At 43.0% G+C, this 19,568-nt stretch overlaps 1 protein-coding gene and 1 pseudogene across 11 annotated transcripts in view; both read right to left on the bottom strand.

Annotated features, from left to right (window-relative positions):
* Positions 1-19,568, bottom strand: part of ENTPD1 (ectonucleoside triphosphate diphosphohydrolase 1) — a 124,940-nt gene that overhangs the window by 31,874 nt on the left and 73,498 nt on the right. For all 11 annotated transcript variants that reach the window (XM_032607362.1, XM_032607366.1, XM_032607370.1 and 8 more), the window contains one exon: positions 14,117-14,244. In XM_032607362.1, the coding sequence (XP_032463253.1) occupies positions 14,117-14,244 (128 nt within the window). Of the gene's footprint in view, positions 1-14,116; positions 14,245-19,568 lie in introns of those variants that run through there.
* Positions 4,455-7,378, bottom strand: LOC116741210 (annotated as a pseudogene).

The raw sequence follows: 19,568 nt of genomic DNA, 5'->3' as shown, positions 1-19,568 counted from the left end.
ATGGAAATAATTCTACCTGTGCAAATGTCACAGGTCCAGGCTTCTGAGTAAGTCTCCTTCAATGTGAAAAGAAAGAGAAAATTGGAACAGTAGATGATGTACTTCTACTCCTGACTCAGCAGAAGTGGGATGTTCAACCCTCTCCTCATTCAGAAAACACCCACCCTCACACTAGCGTACTCTCAGTTCCCCACTGGCCACGAGGTTTCTGTTCCAGAGACTTTGCCCAGAAAGCCCTTCACCTGAGATCCCAGCTTTCCCTGACCTTCTCAGATCTGAGTCTACCTTCCTAATCCATGTCTTAGACAACCTGTATTTTCCCTCTAAAGACAGCACTTGCCACAATGTGTAATTACATATTTACGTAGCTATTTGATTAATGTCTGTCTTCCCTATTAGATCCTAAGCTATATTAGGGCAGGTCTGTGTTGCATACTATGGTATATCCAGCATCCACAATGGTAGATCCTATTATATGTTAGGTACAAAGAAGGAATTCAACAGACAACTGTTGCTCAAAACACATGAATGAATAAGGCGAGTTAGAACTATATAGTCCCTAAACTCCTTCCAGTCCTAAAAGATGTTAATATACACAGTCTAATATAAAGTAGTGCCATGGGGCTGAGTTCCACCCCTTCCCTGCAACAAAAACACCAGAAGCCAGGTAACATGGGCAACGGTGTGAATTAACTTCTTTTGGTCTCTTCAGACATACCGGTCCTTTAGAATCTTTCTTAAAAGTCCCTGTAGCTTTTTTTTTTTTTTTTAATCAAATTTATACACATCAGTGTATACACGTCAATCCCAATCGCCCAGTTCATCACACCACCATCCCCACCCCCTGCGGCGGCTTTCCCCGCTTGGTGTCCATGCGTTTGTTCTCTACATCTGTGTCTCAAATTCCGCCCTGCAAACCAGTTCATCTCTACCACTTTTCTAAGTTCCACATACGTGCATTAATATACGATAATTGTTTTGCTCTTTCTGACTTACTTCACTCTCTATGACAGTCTCTAGATCCATCCACGTCTCAACAAATGACCCAATTTCATGCCTTTTTATGGCTGAGAAGTATTCCATTGTATATATGTACCACATCTTCTTTATCCATTCGTCTGTCGATGGGCATTTAGGTTGCTTCCATGACCTGGCTATTGTAAATAGTGCTGCAATGAACACTGGGGTGCATGTGTCTTTTTGAATTATGGTTTTCTCTGGGTATATGCCCAGTAGTGGGATTGCTGGATCATATGGTAATTCTATTTTTAGTTTTTTAAGGAACTTCCATACTGTTCTCCATAGTGGCTGTATCAATTTACATTCCCACCAACAGTGCAAGAGGGTTCCCTTTTCTCCACACCCTCTCCAGCATTTGATGTTTATAGATTTTCTGATGATGCCCATTCTAACTGGTGTGAGGTGATAACTCATTGTGGTTTTGATTTGCATTTCTCCAGTAATTAGTGATGTTGAGTAGCTTTTCATGTGCTTCTTGGCCAGCAGTATGTCTTCTTTGGAGAAATGTCTATTCAGGTCTTCTGCCCATTTTTGGATTGGGTTGTTTGTTTCTTTAATATTGAGCTGCATGAGCTGTTTATATGTTTTGGAGGTTAATCCTTTGTCTGTTGATTCATTTGCAAATATTTTGTCCCATTCTGAGGGTTGTCTTACCATCTCTTTATGGTTTCCTTTGCTGTGCAAAAGCTTTGAAGTTTAATTAGGTCCTATTTGTTTATTTTTGGTTTTATTTCCATTACTCTAGGAGGTGGATCAAAAAGATCTTGCTGTGATTTATGTCAAAGAGTGTTCTTCCTATGTTTTCCTCTAAGAGTATTAGAGTGTTTGGCCTTACATTTAGGTCTCGAATCCATTTCGAGTTTATTTTTGTGTATGGTGTGAGGGAGTGTTCTAATTTCATTCGTTTACATGTAGCTGTCCAGTTTTCCCAGCACCACTTATTGAAGAGACTGTCTTTTCTCCATTGTACATTCTTGCCTCCTTTGTCATAGATTAGTTGACCATAGGTGCGTGGGTTTACCTCTGGGCTTTCTATCTTGTTCCATTGATCTATGTTTCTGTTTTTGTGCCAGTACCTTATTGTCTTGATTACTGTAGCTTTGTAGTATAGTCTGAAGTCAGGGCGTCTGATTCCTCCAGCTCCGTTTTTTTCCCTCAAGACTGCTTTGACTATTCGGCGTCTGTATTGTCTCCATACAAATTTTAAGATTTTTCTGTTCTAGTTCCGGAAAAAATGCCATTGGCAATTTGATAGGGATTGCATTGAATCTGTAGATTGCTTTGGGTAGTATAGTCATTTTCACAATATTGATTCTTCCAATCCAAGAACATGGTCTATCTCTCCATCTGTTGGTATCATCTTTAATTTCTTTCATCAGTGTCTTATAGTTTTCTGCATACAGGTCTTTTGTCTCCTTAGGTAGGTTTATTACTAGGTATTTTATTCTTTTTGTTGCAGTGGTAAATGGGAGTGTTTCCTTAATTTCTCTTTCAGATTTTTCATCATTAGTGTACAGGAATGCAAGAGATTTCTGTGCATGAATTTTGTATCCTGCAACTTTACCAAATTCATGGATTAGCTCTAGTAGTTTTCTGCTGGCATTTTTAGGATTCTCTATGTATAGTATCATGTAATCTCCAAACAGTGACAGTTTTACTTCTTCTTTTCCAAATTGTATTCCTTTTATTTCTTTTTCTTCTCTGATTGCCATGGCTAGGACTTCCAAAACTGTGTTGAATAATAGTGGTGAGAGTGGACATTCTTGTCTTGTTCCTGATCTTAGAGGAAAAACCATTGAGAATGATGTTTGTGGTGGGTTTGTCGTATATGGCCTTTATTATGTTGAAGTAGGTTCCCTCTATGCCCACTTTCTGGAGAGTTTTTATCATAAATGGGTGTTGAATTTTGTCAAAAGCTTTTTCTGCATCTATTGAGATGATCATATGGTTTTTCTTCTTCAATTTGTTAATATGGTGTATCACATTGATTGATTTGCATATATTGAAGAATCCTTGCATCCCTGAGATAAAACCCACATGATCATGGTGTATGATCCTTTTAAGGTGCTGTTGGATTCTGTTTGCTAGTATTTTGTTGAGAATTTTTGCATCTATATTCATCAGTGATATTGGTTTGTAATTTTCTTTTTTTGTAGTATCTTTGCCTGGTTTTGGTATCAGGGTGATGGTGGCCTCATAGAATTAGTTTGGGAGTGTTCCTTCCTCTGCAATTTTTTTGGAAGAGTTTGAGAAGGATGGGTGTTAGCTATTCTCTAAATGTTTGATAGAATTCCCTGTGAAGCCATCTGGTCCTGGACTTTGTTTGTTGGAAGAATTTTTTAATCACAGTTTCAATTTCATTACTTGTGATTGGTCTGTTCATATTTTCTATTTCTTCCTGGTTCAGTCTTGGAAGGCTATACCTTTCTAAGAATTTGTCCATTTCTTCCAGGTTGTCCATTTTATTGGCATAGAGTTGCTTGTAGCAGTCTCTTAGGATGCTTTGTATTTCTGTGGTGTCTGTTGTAACTTCTCCTTTTTCATTTCTAATTTTATTGATTTGAGTCCTCTCCCTCTTTTTCTTGATGAATCTGGCTAATGGTTTACCAATTTTGTTTATCTTCTCAAAGATCCAGTTTTTAGTTTTATTGATCTTTGCTATTGTTTTCTTTGTTTCTATTTCATTTATTTCTGCTCTGATCTTTATGATTTCTTTCCTTCTGCTAACTTTCGGTTTTGTTTGTTCTTCTTTTTCTAGTTCCTTTAGGTGTAAGGTTAGATTGTTTATTTGAGACTTTTCTTGTTTCTTGAGGTAGGCTTGTATAGCTATAAACTTCCCTCTTAGAACTACTTTTTTTTTTTTTTTTTTTTTTGCTGCATCCCATAGGTTTTGGATCATTGTGTTTTCATTGTCATTTGTCTCTAGGTATTTTTTGATTTCCTCTTTGATTTCTTCGGTGATCTCTTGGTTATTTAGTAACGTATGGTTTAGCCTCCATGTGTTTGTGTTTTTTACATTTTTTTCCCTGTAATTCATTTCTAATCTCATAGCATTGTGGTCAGAAAAGGTGCTTGATATGATTTCAGTTTTCTTAAATTTACTGAGGCTTGATTTGTTACCCACGATGTGATCTATCCTGGAGAACGTTCCATGCACACCTGAGAAGAAAGTGTAATCTGCTGTTTTCAGATGGAATGTCCTATAAATATCATTTAAATCTATCTGGTCTATTGTGTCATTTAAATCTTCTGTTTCCTTATTTATTTTCATTTTGGATGATCTGTCCATTGGTGTAAGTGAGGTGTTAAAGTCCCCCACTATTATTGTGTTACTGTCAATTTCCCCTTTTATAGCTGTTAGCATTTGCCTTATTTATTGAGGTGCTCCTATGTTGGGTGCATATATATTTATAATTGTTATATCTTCCTCTTGGATTGATCCCTTGATCATTATGTAGTGTCCTTCCTTGTCTCTTGTAACATTTTCTTTTAGAGTTCAGGTAGTGTTTTGGTTTATTAGTGTTGTCACAGTGACAGGAACACCCAGAGTAGGAAGAGAAACCCCTACTAGAATCTTTTTTTACCATTCCCTTCCCCTGGGGTGCAGAGCCTCTAGGCTTTTACTTTCCCCCTACTTCCAGGCCTTTTCTTTCCCCCTACTTCCAGGCCTTTCCTTGGCCCTTAGCATGCTAGGATGTGGCCAGGAATCAGAAATGGATCCTTTTTCCAGCACTAGCTGTGTGCTGCATTCATGGAAAGTGGGAAGCTATACACAGGTATCCGTCTTGGGTACCAAGATTACCAGTTCCCATTCAGGATGGCTCCCCACATCTGGCACGGCCACCATGAGTTCTAGGAGCCAACAGGGCTTCCTCCTCAGAACAGTGCTTGGGCAATCTTCCTCCCTGTGGCCTTGATCTTGGGAAAAGAACCCTCTCCTCCCTCACTTGGGGGAGTTCCCGAGGCAGAAGGGCCACTGGCATGGCCCATTATAGCAGTGGAGGGCCGTCACCGCTGCTGCAGGAGGAAATCGAGTGAAGCTCCATCCATAGCATAGAAGACGTTAGCCGAGGCGGGGATAGTCAGCTCTCGCTCCCCTGGGAGCAGCTGCACTAGCTCATACTCTGAAGCCACCGCAGAATCATGATTGTTTTTCTTAAGGACATGACTGATGACACTTGGAGCCTTGTCCTGGCTTGTCACCAAGATGGTCTTGTAGACACTGCCGTCTTCCCCCAGCTCCGTCTGGACTTGGATGATGCGGTAATCAGAAGCCCGTGGCCCAGGCCCCCCTCCCCCATATCCAGCCCCCCTGGAGGCCCCTTCTGCACCCCCACTGAGTGGGGAGCCACAGGAGGCTGCGCAGCAGTGACCTCGAGAAGGCTTCAGGAAGGAAGTTGGGGGAGAGAGGTGGCTGGGGTCAGCGGGACTCTGCAGGGCTGGAGTGCTTTCCAGGGCGGAGCAGAGATGAGACAGACGGCCACTTCATGTGCTGGGCCAGCCGGGTCAGCAGTGGAGTGGGGATTCCAGGCACCTCCTCTGCCACCACACTGGGACAGTCCCAGGAGACAAGGGGTGTGGGACCTCCAACAGAACCCAGCACCTCTGTCCACTGCGAGATGACCAGCGTAGGCCGAAGCACCCGCAGGGCAGGAGGGTCACTGGTACTGGATGGCTCCACCTCACAGGACACTTGATGGCTCTGGGCCTCTGTCAGTGGCCGGAGCCCCTGTAGCCACCGCTGGATATCGGGGTCAGGTCGGAGGTCATAGCCACGACATTTGTTCTGGAGCTGCCTCAGCTCAGAAAGGACAGCAAACTCCTTCCTCCACTTGTCAAAATTGATGTATCCATTCTCCAGCTCATCCTTGGAGGCTGCGTCCAGCATCACAAGGTCCTTCAAGAAGGTGCCAAGGTATGGGACCACACCCCCAGCCTGGGAGCGAGACCTCGGGGACTTCTTGGAATTTGGCTCCAGAGAAGGCTACAGCTTCACCTCCTGCAGGAGGAGCTCCCGGCTCTGGGAATAATTATCCTCCTTGGAGAAAATCTGGCAGAGGCTGGAAAAGACTCTGAGGCTGTCCCTGGCTGCTTCCTCCCAGGCTGCCCGAAGCCTGTGGATGGGGCTGGATTGTAGGGCCGACACCACAGCATACACTGAAGAGAAGTTTCGGAGCAGACGGCACTCCTCTGCCACACGGATCCACTTCTCCAGCATCCGGGCCCTCTGGGGTGGACGGAGTGGCTGTATGGTCACCTCCTCAGGCCCCTCTATGGTTGAGGTAGCCCCCAGGACAGAGCTGACCACTGCCCCTGCCACCTTGTTGAACTGTATGACAGGAGCCCGGACAGATGGGCAGAGGTGGGAATGTCCTGGCCGGTCTCTGTGACCCCACAGACCCCCCAGGCACTGAGAGGGGACCAGATAGAGAAATAGCTCCGCATCTAGCAGGGTCAGCTGTTTGGCCAAGTGGTCAGCGAGGAACACCAGGACATCCGTGGGGTTAGCAGGGGGATCGCCGGTGAGGGCCAGGGGCTTAGGAAGTTCGGGGGTCTGGGGGTCCACCCAGGACCGGAGGTTGCGGATGAGGTCAGCGCTGCCCCCCCAGCACCCTCCCCTGCTGCATACCCTGTCCGAAGCAAGAAGCTCTCAAGCCGGTCAATCTGACCCTTGACCTCAGAACCAAAATCTTCAGGGTGAGAGGCCAGCCAGGTTGACAGTACAGAGATGGCTACCCCTTTTGTCCTCTCTAGCTAATCAGTAGGATGAGATTCAAGGGCTTCCAGCCTGTCAGCCATAAGCCCTAGCAGGGCAGGCGTGGAGGTGAAGGCCCGGTGAGTAGCCAGGAAGGCTGCTGTGAAGGTCACGTCAGTCCTTGATGTCCAGGCGTCCAGCAGGTGTTGGACCAGGGCCTCCAGAGTGCCAGCTCGGAGGCTCCGAGAGGAACGCGGGGGAGGCCTCAGGGCCAAGGGATCAACAGGCCGATACTGGCGACTTGTGACAGTAAAGGTGACACCATCCTCCTCCTCGTCCCAGACAGACACAGGGGCCTCGTCGTCTTCCTCCTCCTCCTCCTGCCCCCCGGCCACCTGTGCCCCCACCCTCTTCGGGGTCTCGACTCCGTAAGCTGCTCAGCACGACTCCCCCGGGGGGGCTCGTGTCCCAAAACAGCCGCAGGGGCCGCGGGAGCATGGCCGCGTGAAGGAATCAGTGGGGTCGGGCCATGGGGGCGCCTGCTCAGGAGGGGTGGGGGCAGCACGGGTCCCGGGCCGTTGTTCCCGTAGGTCTCCGGCCCCTGATCCTCTTGTAACATTCTTTATTTTAAAGTCTATTTTGTCTGATATGAGTATTGCTACTCCAGCTTTCTTTTGATTACCATTTGCATGCAATATCTTTGTCCATCCCCTCTCTTTCAGTCTGTATGTGTCCCTTGGTCTGAAGTGGGTCTCTTGTAGACAGCATATATATGGGTCTTGATTTTGTATCCATTCAGCAAGCCTGTGTCTTTTGGTTGGAGCATTTAATCCATTCACGTTTAAGGTAATTATCGATATGTATGTTCCTATGACCATTTTCTTAATTGTTTTGGGTTTGTTTTTGTAGGTCCTTGTCTTCTCTTGTGTTTCCCACTTAGAGAAGGTCCTTTAGCATTTGTTGTAGAGCTGGTTTGGTGGTGCTGAATTCTCTTACCTTTTGCTTGTCTGTAAAGCTTTTGATTTCTGCATCGAATCTGAATGAGATCCTTGCCGGGTAGAGTAATCTTGGTTGCAGGTTCTTCCCTTTCATCACTTTAAGTATATCATGCCACTCCCTTCTGGCTTGTAGAGTTTCTGCTGAGAAATCAGCTGTTAACCTTATGGGAGTTTCCTTGTATGTTATTTGTCGTTTTTCCCTTGCTGCTTTCAATAATTTTTCTTTCTCTTTAATTTTTGCCAGTTTGATTACCATGTGTCTCAGCATGTTTCTCCTTAGGTTTACCCTGTATGGGACTCGCTGCACTTCCTGGACTTGGGTGGCTATTTCCTTTCCACGTTAGGGAAGTTTTCAACTATAATCTCTTCAAATATTTTCTCTGGCCCTTTCTCTTTTCTCCTTCTGGGACCCCTATAATGCAAATGTTGTTGCGTTTAATGTTGTCCCAGAGGTCTCTTAGGCTGTCTTCATTTCTTTTCATTCTTTTTTCTTTATTCTGTTCCACAGCAGTGAATTCCACCATTCTGTCTTCCAGGTCACTTATCCGTTCTTCTGCCTCAGTTATTCTGCTGTTGATTCCTTCTAGTGTATTTTTCATTTCAGTTATTGTATCGTTCATCTCTGTTTGTTTGTTCTTTAATTCTTCTAGGTCTTTGTTGAACATTTCTTGCATCTTCTTGGTCTTTGCCTCCATTCTTTTTCCAAGGTCCTGGATCATCTTCACTATCGTTATTCTGAATTCTTTTTCTGGAAGGTTGACAATCTCCACTTCATTTAGTTGTTTTTCTGGGGTTTTATCTTGTTCCTTCATCTGGCACATAGCCCTCTGCCTTTTCATCTTGTCTGTCTTTCTGTGAATGTGGTTTTTGCTCCACAGGCTGCAGGATTGTAGTTCTACTTGCTTCTGCTTCCTGCCCTCTGGTGTCCCTGTAGCTTTAACAGCAACTTCAGCAACCTCATCAGTCTGCCTCAGTTAGCCCTTTTGAATAAACAAAGCCTGTCCTTTTGAATGTGACTTTAGTACTCTATAAACAACTCAGGTCTCCATTAGCTACAGTGATGCTGGCAGGGCCTGGAAACAGAGACCATTTTCCTCCTTTCTTTTTTCTTCAGTTGGAGTTTCTAGACCTTTAATACAAACTTCAATTTTGTTGTTGTTTGTTGTTTTTATTTTTTTAATTGTGGTAAAATACACTGAATATAAAATTGACCATTTTTACTATTTTTAAGTGTACAGTGTAGCATTAAGTACTTTCAAATTGTTGTGTAACCATCACCACCACTCATCTCCAGTTGTTGTTTTTTTAAAGTCCACTGGAGTAAAAATAATATATTTTCCAAGAGTATTTGAGGTTGAAAATTGAGGTAAATTCTTCCAAATTCTCCATAAAAAGATAAAGTCACAAGCACTCATCTAAGAACAGCACTTCAGTTCCCGGTGACAAAAGCAGATGCCTGGGGACAGGCCACTTTCCCTTAGCAGCAGTTGGAAATCCTGGGAGCACCCAGCTCAGTGACCACAACACACCAACAGCTAAGGGCCTTTCCTAGAACTCATCTCCCCCAAAGAATTGTTGACAGCTGGTCTCCACTGAGGGCTTCTGATGTGCTGGGCACTCTGGTAAGTGAGTCAGTGGTATGATATTATTCCATTTAATCCTCACAACCATCCTCCAAGTAGGTACCATCTCCATGTAACACATAAGGAAACAGGTGTAGAGAGAATACACTTGCCCAAAGTCTCAGAGCTGGCAAATGGCAGATCTGGGATTGAAATCAAAGCTGTCTGGTCCCTGGCCAGCATTCCACAGAAGTGGCAGGTTTTAATTAAGGCACGTGGTTTGGGACTGGATCAGTTTGGTGCCTTCGAGAGAAACCTGCGGGGTTCTGTGTGTGCCAGAATGTACAATGTTTGTGCTAAAGGAATATCTGACAACTCGCTAACTGCCAGTGACAAACCAGCAATTAAGGAAGTGGTAAACCAAGCAGACCTCAACTCTACCTCCCCGCCAAGTCCACCAGGACAAAGGCACTTTCCCAGGGGACACAGGTACAGCTCATTATTCTTCAGTTCATTAAGCCCTGTTTGTTTGTTTCTGCAACGTGGTCATTGCGTATCTACATGGCAGTAGTTCCCAGACTTCAATGTCATGAGAACAGCCCAGGACGCCTGTTACCTGTGTAGATCCCCAGGTTCTACAACCTGGAGGTTTGAACTGGGTATGCTCTGGGAGTGAGAACGGGGAGCCAGCATCCACAGGGGAGCCTGAGGCAGAGGCTGACAGATCCTGCTGTCGGGCTAGTCCTTCTTCACACGCTCTTCACAGCCAAGGAGGCAGCAGTTTAACCTGTTCAGGATGCTCACTCTACTCACTGAGTCAGCGAACTTCTATGAGGCAGCCACCCAAGTCAGAGGCTGTGCTGTCATAATTTAACATTTATTTTGTGACTATCTGGTTAATGATTATCTCCTCCACTAGACTATAACCTTCATGAGGGTCAGGACTTTGCCAGTCTTGCTCAGTGCTGTATCCCTAGGGCCTAAAGCAGAGTAGACGGTCAATGACTATTTATTAAATGAATAAATTGAGTGAAAGAGTATTAAAAAATAGGCAAAGACAAATGAAACCCAGTCCTTGTCCTCAATATGCTTACAAGCTGGGTAGCTGGGCAAGCAGACTCATCAGTACAATAAAGACTTCATGTGTTTTGCCAGATGTGGCCCAGGCATGAGGCCACCACCTCCCCAGCAAGGCTGAACCCAGACTGGACCAGGCAGGAAGACGACAAGACTGGATCTTCAGGACTGGAGGGCTGACCAGAACTGGGCTAGAAGAGGGCAAGTCAGATGGGAAGAGGCAGGGAAAAAGATAAGTGGCGATTTGTCACCAGACAGATAGGCTACAAAGATGATAATGATAACACATGAGCTACCAACCACTGAGTACCTGCAATGGGCCAGCATCCTATTCCATACTTCACACTGCATTTACTTTATCCCACTTCATTCCTACAGTAATTTATTAGATATCAATTATCAGTTCTGTCTTACAAATGGAGAAACTGGGGCTCAGAGAAGTTATGTCCTGTGACTGTAAGAGCAGAGCTGAGGTTTAAACCCAGGCAGTATGAACCCATGGCCCATGTTGTGTCACACTCTGAGCAGACAATAATTATCCCTGCAATAAGACAGGGATGAAGAATCAGAGGCAGTGGGTAGAGAGACAGCTGAAAGTCTTTCCATAGAGGGGCTTATGGCCACCACCCTCTTTAAACAGAAGCATGCAGACATTGTTCTCAACATTACATCCCAACGTGTTCCATCTTTATCCTAAAAGGTCCTCTAAATCTAATCACTAAGATCTGGTCAACCTAAGTGTCTCTCACATTATCTCCTTAATGCCTTAATTCCACAGACAATGTCTTAGTTCCAGGCTCAACTGCCTTGTCTACACAATGTCAGGAACATCCTAACTGGTCTTTCCTCCTCTAATCTGCTCTCCAGCCAAGAGGAATCTTGGAAACACCATCTGGGCATAACCTTCCTGTTTGAAACCTTCGAAGCAGTGGTTGGCAAGCATGACTGCTCATTAGAATCACCTGGGAAGCTTTTAAATCGCAGTGCCTGGGCTTCACCCCAAAGATTCTGATTTAATTGACCCAGAGTAGGGCCCAGACATGAGTATTTTTAAAAAGCTTCCCAGGTGCTTTTAATATGGAGCCAATCTTGAGCACTACTAGAGTTGAATGGATGAGACGTCCACTCCTGAGCTAGGCAAACTAAGCTCAGACTCAAGTCTCCTCTCCCACCATTCCTTCCTGCCCCATATTTAATATTCTAGCCATACTGAACTGCTGGTGATTCCCCAAGATCACTTGCTAATTTAGGCTGCTGCTCTGTAACACATGGTATGGTCTTTGTAAAGAACACGTCCTACCTCACCTCCTGGGAAACTCCTTAGTGTTCCTTATTACTTGGCCCCAAGGCTGCCGCCTCCATGAAGTCTTCATGTGACCAGGCACAATTGGTGACTCCTTCCTCTGGGCTGCCATAGCACTGCACCTACCTCTGTATTAATATGTCTCTATTGTTCTGAAACTGTTTGTACAAACGACTCTCTCCCCCCACAAAAAGCAATAGGTATAGTGATGCTTCACATACCTCTTGTGGCCACTTCACATGTCCTTGACCAACCTCTTACTCCAGCTCCACCTGTACCTTCTCATCTCTCTATTTCTTCTCAGGATCTTCTCTCCTACCACCTAGTAGGTCACCTGTGGTACCCACATAGCCCTTCTGACACGTGCAAAACTGGAAGTGCCCAGGAGTTAACAACCTCTGGGACGACCCTTGACCAACAGGGGATGAGAACCAGGAGATAAATCCCTAGGGTAGATCATTCTGAAGTGCTTTCTCCACGGCTCTTCAGAGGGTCCTAGTGGGATCAAGCCAGTGACATTGCTATAAAGATACACTTCAGATGCCAAAGACCTTGCTCCGTTTTTCCAGGCAAACACAATAACACAGAATCACGGCAGTCTTCAAGACAAACATCATGAATGACGGAAGGTCATCCACGACCACGAGTATTCACCGAGAACACAGAGCCTAAGTCTGTCGTGGATTTTGCCTCCTAGGCAGTCTCCCTCTCCAGTGATGCAATAATGAACATATAAAAAGGTCAAATCAAGAAGGCAATCATGTACTTTTGGAGCTGGTAAACAAATAGCAAAACCAAGATGTCATGAGCCTTCAGTTGTGAGTGAAGTTTTGCCAGGAGAGCCAGTAGCACTCAATATTAAAAGGCAAGAGACCATTGACAATGAGACAGTATCAGCCTTCTGTGCCGACAAAGGGACTGCTGTGCACAGCCCCACTGGGTTGAATCTGTGTGGCAAACGGATGCCAATGTAATATCCAGGCCTCTGCTATATAGCAAATGGTTTGGGTGGTTGGCAATAGTTTCAGAGGCCTGGCATATGCATCCATTTTTCCAGGCTCACAGTTTGGTATCTTCAAATGCAAAAAAATATATACTTCTGTATATGTATTCCAGGGCCTCCGTAGTCAAGTTAACTTCTGGATATGTCACTGCCCACATGTACATATGCCTTCATTAGCATATTGGTCTCTTGGCCCTTGGAGATTTATTTATTATAATTCAAATGAAGGTTTAACATTGGTGTATTTGCAATACAAATTTAAACTTACCATATGTTTCTAAATTAATGGATTAAATAAAATGATGACCATATTACAAGGTATTAGTGAGCTATCCATGTCTCTGAAATTCTACTTTGATGAATTTGAAAGGAAGCAGAAATAAATCACAGCAGAGTTAATGACCCTAATTATTTTTAATGATACTAACTAGCTCTTCAAATGTGGAAATTTCACAAGAAGTCTGTTCATCCATTAATTCATTTCAAATTACTATATTTGATACATGTATGCGTTCTCTGGGGTCTTTTTTAAGTTGATTTTAAAATTGATTTATTTAATATTTTGGAGATGAGGAACAAGTCTTCTCCACAATCTTTGTCTCCCAAAGTGCTTTATACAGAGCTGTCTAATAAATTTTATAACTTTGGTGATAGTGATAATAACAGAGTAAGGGGACTTCCCTTGTGGCGCAGTGGTTAAGAATCCGCCTGCCAACACAGGGGACATGGGTTTGAGCCCTGATCCCGGATGATCCCACATTCTGTGGAGCAACTAAGCCCGTGTGCCACAACTACTGAGCCTGTACTCTAGAACCCGCGCGCCCCAACTACTGAGCCTGACTGCCACAACTACTGAAGCCCACGTGCCTAGAGCCCATGCTCCACAACAAGAGAAGCCACCACTATGAGAAGCCCGCGCACCGCAACTAAGAGTAGCCCCCACTCACCACAAGTAGAGAAAGCCTGCGTGCAGCAATGAAGACCCAACACAGCCAAAAAATAAATAAATAAAATAATAATGGAGTAAAAAGAACAAAGAATGCAGTGTTCAATAAACAAAGAGTTCACTGTTTCCACAATGAAACAGTGAGTAAGAAGCAGAGATAGCACTAGATCGTAGAATTCCAGCACAGTATATCACAGATCTGGATGTGGTGAATAAAAGCATTTGTCTCTATTAGAATATTGATATAATCAATTTGCTGAACAATCAAAGACAATCATCTTCCCACCACTAATTGATTCAAGGCGTTCTTTCCTTCAGCATGAGCATCCGCTGCCATCTTACTTGCCTGGTCCCACGGAGACTGACTTGCTCCTGGGCTTCCAGAGCCGCAACTTCTACTGTATGCTCTGACTTACCATAACCTCATTTTCCCTCTGCCCCACCCAGGGCCCCTCAAACACATGTGCGTGCACACACACACACACACACACACACTCAGGGGTTTGAGTTACCTTAACATTTTCTGGCAGTGGTTTGTTCTGGGTCAGCCCCAGAGCGAGCAGTGCTACCACAGCGATGACACAGGAGAAGCCGAGGATGCCCAGTATGTTTTTAGAGCAAAATATCTTCACTTCAGACTCTAAAAACAAAAGAAGAACAGAAAATATCAACAAGAAATCAATAGACATTGATTTTCTTCCCCTTTCTATATGGCCTTGTGCTGGCTTCCTGGAGACAGCAAAGATAGATAAAAGCTGATCTTTATCCATGAGGCACTTGCAAAGTAACTGGGAAATAATACAAGAACAAAAGGATTTGTCTGTACTGTGACAAGGGCCAAAACTGAGTTAGTGGCTATGGTAAGGAGAATGGGCAGAATTAGATCGGTGATCAGATATGGGATGAGGAGAAGGAAAAATCCCAAACTCGCAGCTTGTTTAATAGGTCATGTAGGTCTATCAAGGTTCAAGTACCAAAGAAAGCAAGGATAGCCCTCCTCATTTCTAAAATCTACCGGAAAATGAGCATGATATTAAAAAGTATTCAGAGTGTATCGTCGAACATCGTAGTCCCTCTACTTCATGACATTTCCTGGCTTGACACATTCCTTCACTTCAACCACACTTATATGTTAAGTAATTGGTAACAGCGTAGGGGCTGTGGAGTTTTGAACATTTCATCATTCACATTATCTTGTCTATCCTGTTCATACTCTTACCATCATGGGACATAAAAAAGTTCCAGAAGGAGAATTCTATAAAAGGCAAATTTACTTTGATCAGGATAAATAGAGCCTACAGCAGAGGTGAATAGGAAATGGAATGGTTACACCATTCCCTCCATTCTCATCCTTCCTCTCTCAGCTTCCCAAGCTATCTCCAAGCCTTTTTCTTAGGCTTTGGGGAAGAAAGATAGGATCAAGTAATAAAAAAGGATGTGGAAATGAGATGGGCTCTCCAAAATAGTTTTCACTTCTCTAAGGACAGGGGAAGGGATTAAAGCAACTGAAAGAGGAACCTGCATCCCCTCCTCCTCTTTCCCTCTTTCTCAGCAGCTGTGGCTGCACCAACACAGGAGCTCCCCTTCGAGCTTGTGAGCACAGGTTGGACTTAATCCAAAGGACTGGAACTGCCTGGGTCTCCAGTCTGCATCCATCTCTAGAATCTTGGACCAGTTTGTACCCATCAGACCGAACAGTACAAAACTTAGGAGAAAAAGTTTTATCAACACCATTATCTATTGCTTCCAAACAAGGGAATCATAAATGAAATATACAGCACTTCCCCCCTCAGTTTTGTTCAGATGCCTGCCACTCCCCCAAGCAGCCCATACACTTCCTAGAAAGGGGCTGACTGTTCTGCATAATCTCATTCCCTCTCCAGTGATTGGTTCAACAGTGGGCATATACTCTCAAAATGGGCTGTGAGACCCTGGAGGAAGTCTGCTGGGGCAAGCCTAGGAAAAGAAAGGAAGCATTCTCTCTTCTTCCTCAGACACTGTCCAGCCAAGGATGGCTGAGCAGAGAGATGGAAAGAACTTGAGTTCTTAAAGCATTTTGAGCTGCTAAAACAGCTAACCCTGATCTGATCCTCCCATGAGACTTACGCTTTGATCCAATTAGAGTCATGATTTAAAGACCTTGAAGCCAAAACATCCTGGTGTGGCAGAAACGTCCTTTTTGCTGCCAGGGCTCTGGAATTTGGAAAAGAGCCCCCTAAGTACTGCCTACCTACCTGAGTACTACCTACCTCACTTCCCGAAGTTGTGATATTGACAAACACAGCTTACAACAAGCACGTTTTAGACGAAACATTACATATCTAATACCCGAGGGTTGCACACTGCAGCAATGTTTCTACTATAATAGAACTTTGAATGCTTTCCTCCTTCAAACTGTCCAAAAGGTCTACCTAGTCATTTCCGTAAATATAACAATTTTGATTATATCATTTTCCTTCCATTCATTCAGGCACTAATCTTAGTAGCCAATGAAAATGACCAACAAGGTCCCTGATCTTTGGAGTTCACATCTAGTTGGGGAGATAGATGAACCAGAAAAGAAGTATGCAAATAAGTGACTTCAGGTCATGAAAAGTGTTGAGGAGAAATTAAAACCAAGGAATGTTACAGAGTGACTTGCAGCAGAGTTGGGGTGGGGAGATCAGACTGAGGGTCAGGAAAGGCTCTCTGAGAAGGTGATGTTTGAGCTTAGACCTGGATGATGAGAAAACAACAGCTATGAGAAGGAGAAAGAACATTCCAGGAAGAGGAAGTATCAACTGCAAAAGCCCTGAGGTGGGAAATAGATTGATGTGACTCTAGTTGTTTCTTCCTTTTCTTAATGAGAATATTTACTAACTCATGATTATCACTGAACAGTTGAAAGTGTACTTTTCCAGGGAACCCACCTATACTGTTGGTGGGAATGTAAGTTGGTGCAGCCACTATGGAAAACACTACGGAGGTTCCTCAGAAAACTAAAAATAGAGTTGCCATATGATCCAGCAATCCCACTGCTGGCATATAACCACACAAAACTAAAACTATAATTCAAAAAGATACATGCAATCAAGACAGTATGGTACTGGCACAAAAACAGAAATATAGATCAATGGAACAGGATAGAAAGCCCAGAAGTAAACCCACACACATATGGTCACCTCATCTTTGACAAAGGAGGCGAGAATATACAATGGAGAAAAGACAGCCTCTTCAATAAGTGGTGCTGGGAAAACTGGACAGCTACATGTAAAAGAATGAAATTAGAACACTTCCTAACATCATACACAAAAATAAACTCAAGATGGATTAAAGACCTAAATGTAAGGCCAGACACTATAAAACTCTTAGAGGAAAACATAGGCAGAAAACTCTATGACATAAATCACAGCAAGATCCTTTTTGACCCACCTCTTAGAGTAATGGAAATAAAAACAAAAACAAACAAATGGGACCTAATGAAACTTAAAAGCTTTTACACAGCAAAGGAAACCATAAACAAGACAAAAAGACAACCCTCAGAATGGGAGAAAGTATTTGCAAAGGAAGCAATTGACAAAGGATTAATCTCCAAAATATACAAACAGCTCATGCAGCTCAATATCCAAAAAACAAACAACCCAATCCAAAAATGGGCAGAAGACCTAAATAAACATTTCTCCAAAGAAGACATACAGATGGCCAACAAACACATGAAAAGATGCTCAGCATCACTAATCATTAGAGAAATGCAGATCAAAACTACAATGAGAAAAAAAAAAAAAAAAAAAAACTACAATGAGGTATCACCTCACACCGGCCAGAATAGGCATCATCAAAAAATCTAGAAACAATAAGTGCTGGAGAGGGTGTGGAGAAAAGGGAACCCTCCTGCACTGTTGGTTGGAATGTAAATTGATACAGCCACTATGGAGAACAGTATGGAGATTCCTTAAAAAACTAAAAATAGAACTACCATATGACCCAGCAATCCCACTACTGGGAATGTACCCTGAGAAAACCATAATTCAAAAAGATACATGTACCACAATGTTCACTGCAGCACTATTTACAATAGCCAGGACATGGAAACAACCAAAATGTCCATCGACAGATGAATGGATAAAGAAGATGTGGCACATATATACAGTGGAATACTTCTCAGTCATAAAAAGGAAAGAAATTGAGTTACGTGTAGTGAGGTAGATGGAGTTAGAGTCTGTCACAGAGTGAAGTAAGTCAGAAAGAGAAAATAAATACTGTATGCTAACTCATATATATGGAATCTAGAAAAATGGTACTGATGAACCTGGGCAGGAATAAAGATGCAGATGTTGAGAACAGACTTGAGGACACAGCGGGGGAAGAGGAGGCTGGGATGTAGTGAGGGAGTAGCACTGACATATATACACTACCAAGTGTAAAATAGATAGCTAGTGGGAAGCTGGTGCATAGCACAGGGAGATCAGCTCGATGCTTTGCGAAGACCTAGAGGGGTGGGATAGGGAGGGTGAAAGGGAGGCTCAAGAGGGAGGGGATATGGGGATATATGTATGGATATAGCTGATTCACTTTGTTGTACAGCAGAAACTAACACAACACTGTAAAGCAATTATACTCCAATAAAGATTAAAAAAAAAAAAGACACATGCACCCCTATGTTCATAGCAGCACTACTCACAATAGTCAAAACATGGAAACAACCTAAATGTCCATCAACAGATGAATGGATAAAGAAGATGTGGTGTATATATACAATGGAATACTACCCAGCCATAAAAAAGAACAAAATAATGCCATTTGCAGCAACATGGATGCAACCAGAGATTATCATACTAAGTGAAGTAAGTCAGAAAGAGAAAGACAGATACCATATGATATCACTTATATGTGGAATCTAAAATACGGCACAAATGAACTTATCTACAAAACAGAAACAGACTCACAGACATAGAGAACAAACTTGTGGTTGCCAAGGGGGAGAGGGGGAGGTAGCGGGATGGACTGGGAGTTTGGGGTTAGTAGATGCAAACTATTACATTTTGAATGGATAAACAACAAGGTCCTACTGTATAGCACAGGGATCTATATCCAATCTCCTTAGATAAACCATATTGGGAAAGAATGTAAAAAAAAGAATGCGTATATGTGTGTATAACTGAGTCACTGTGCTGTACAGCAGAAATTAGCACAACACTGGAAATCAACTGTACTTCAGTAAAAAAATAGAGAATAAAAATAAGGAAGTATACTTTTCCACATTTGCCCAATTTTTGCAATGATATCCATATTATTAGAATATATTCAAGGCTTTCATCATATTTGTCTTATTAAAGATATGATAAGAAAAAGAACTTAGATCAGAGAGGAAGTTTAGGAATTTTTCATACACAATTTTCAAAAGCTGTATTATCAAAAAAATAATGGCTAAGTTTGCTTTTTTTTGTTTGTTTTGTTTTTTTTTAAGTTTGTTTTTCATGTGACCGACTAGATTACCCAGAGAGGAATAATTAAAATACTGTGTTTTCTATGAACCATGGCAGGTAATTTTCAAAAGTCCTTATCACATGGAGGAAGCCAGACTCTTCTTAGGAAGCGGTAGCAGACGCAGGGGTCTAGGTGGACATATCTAGGATGTATTCATAAAAGGGAACCACTTCAGTAACTGCCCTCTCTTCCCAGGCCCCAGAGCTCTTTCAGATGCCATGACTGCTACAGTCAAGTTCTGTTACAGAAAATTCACAATGACTGTATTTCCCCCTGAAAAGCTATTCATTTCCCTTGTGGATAACAGAAACGTGGCTTATATCATACAATGTGAAACAGTATTTCAAAAAACAATTTCAAGGAACATTTTTACCAAAAATATCTATCAACAGCAAAGTGTTGTATTTGTTTTCCTTTGAATTGTCTCACTATCCTGGAGAATTCAAGACTGCCACTTCCCTCCCATTCTCCTCCTTTCATATGACAAATGAGAAAGCT

Source organism: Phocoena sinus, chromosome 16, assembly GCF_008692025.1.
Source record: "Phocoena sinus isolate mPhoSin1 chromosome 16, mPhoSin1.pri, whole genome shotgun sequence".
Classification (NCBI taxonomy): Eukaryota; Metazoa; Chordata; class Mammalia; order Artiodactyla; family Phocoenidae; genus Phocoena; species Phocoena sinus.
This window is presented reverse-complemented; position numbering and strand designations above follow the sequence as displayed.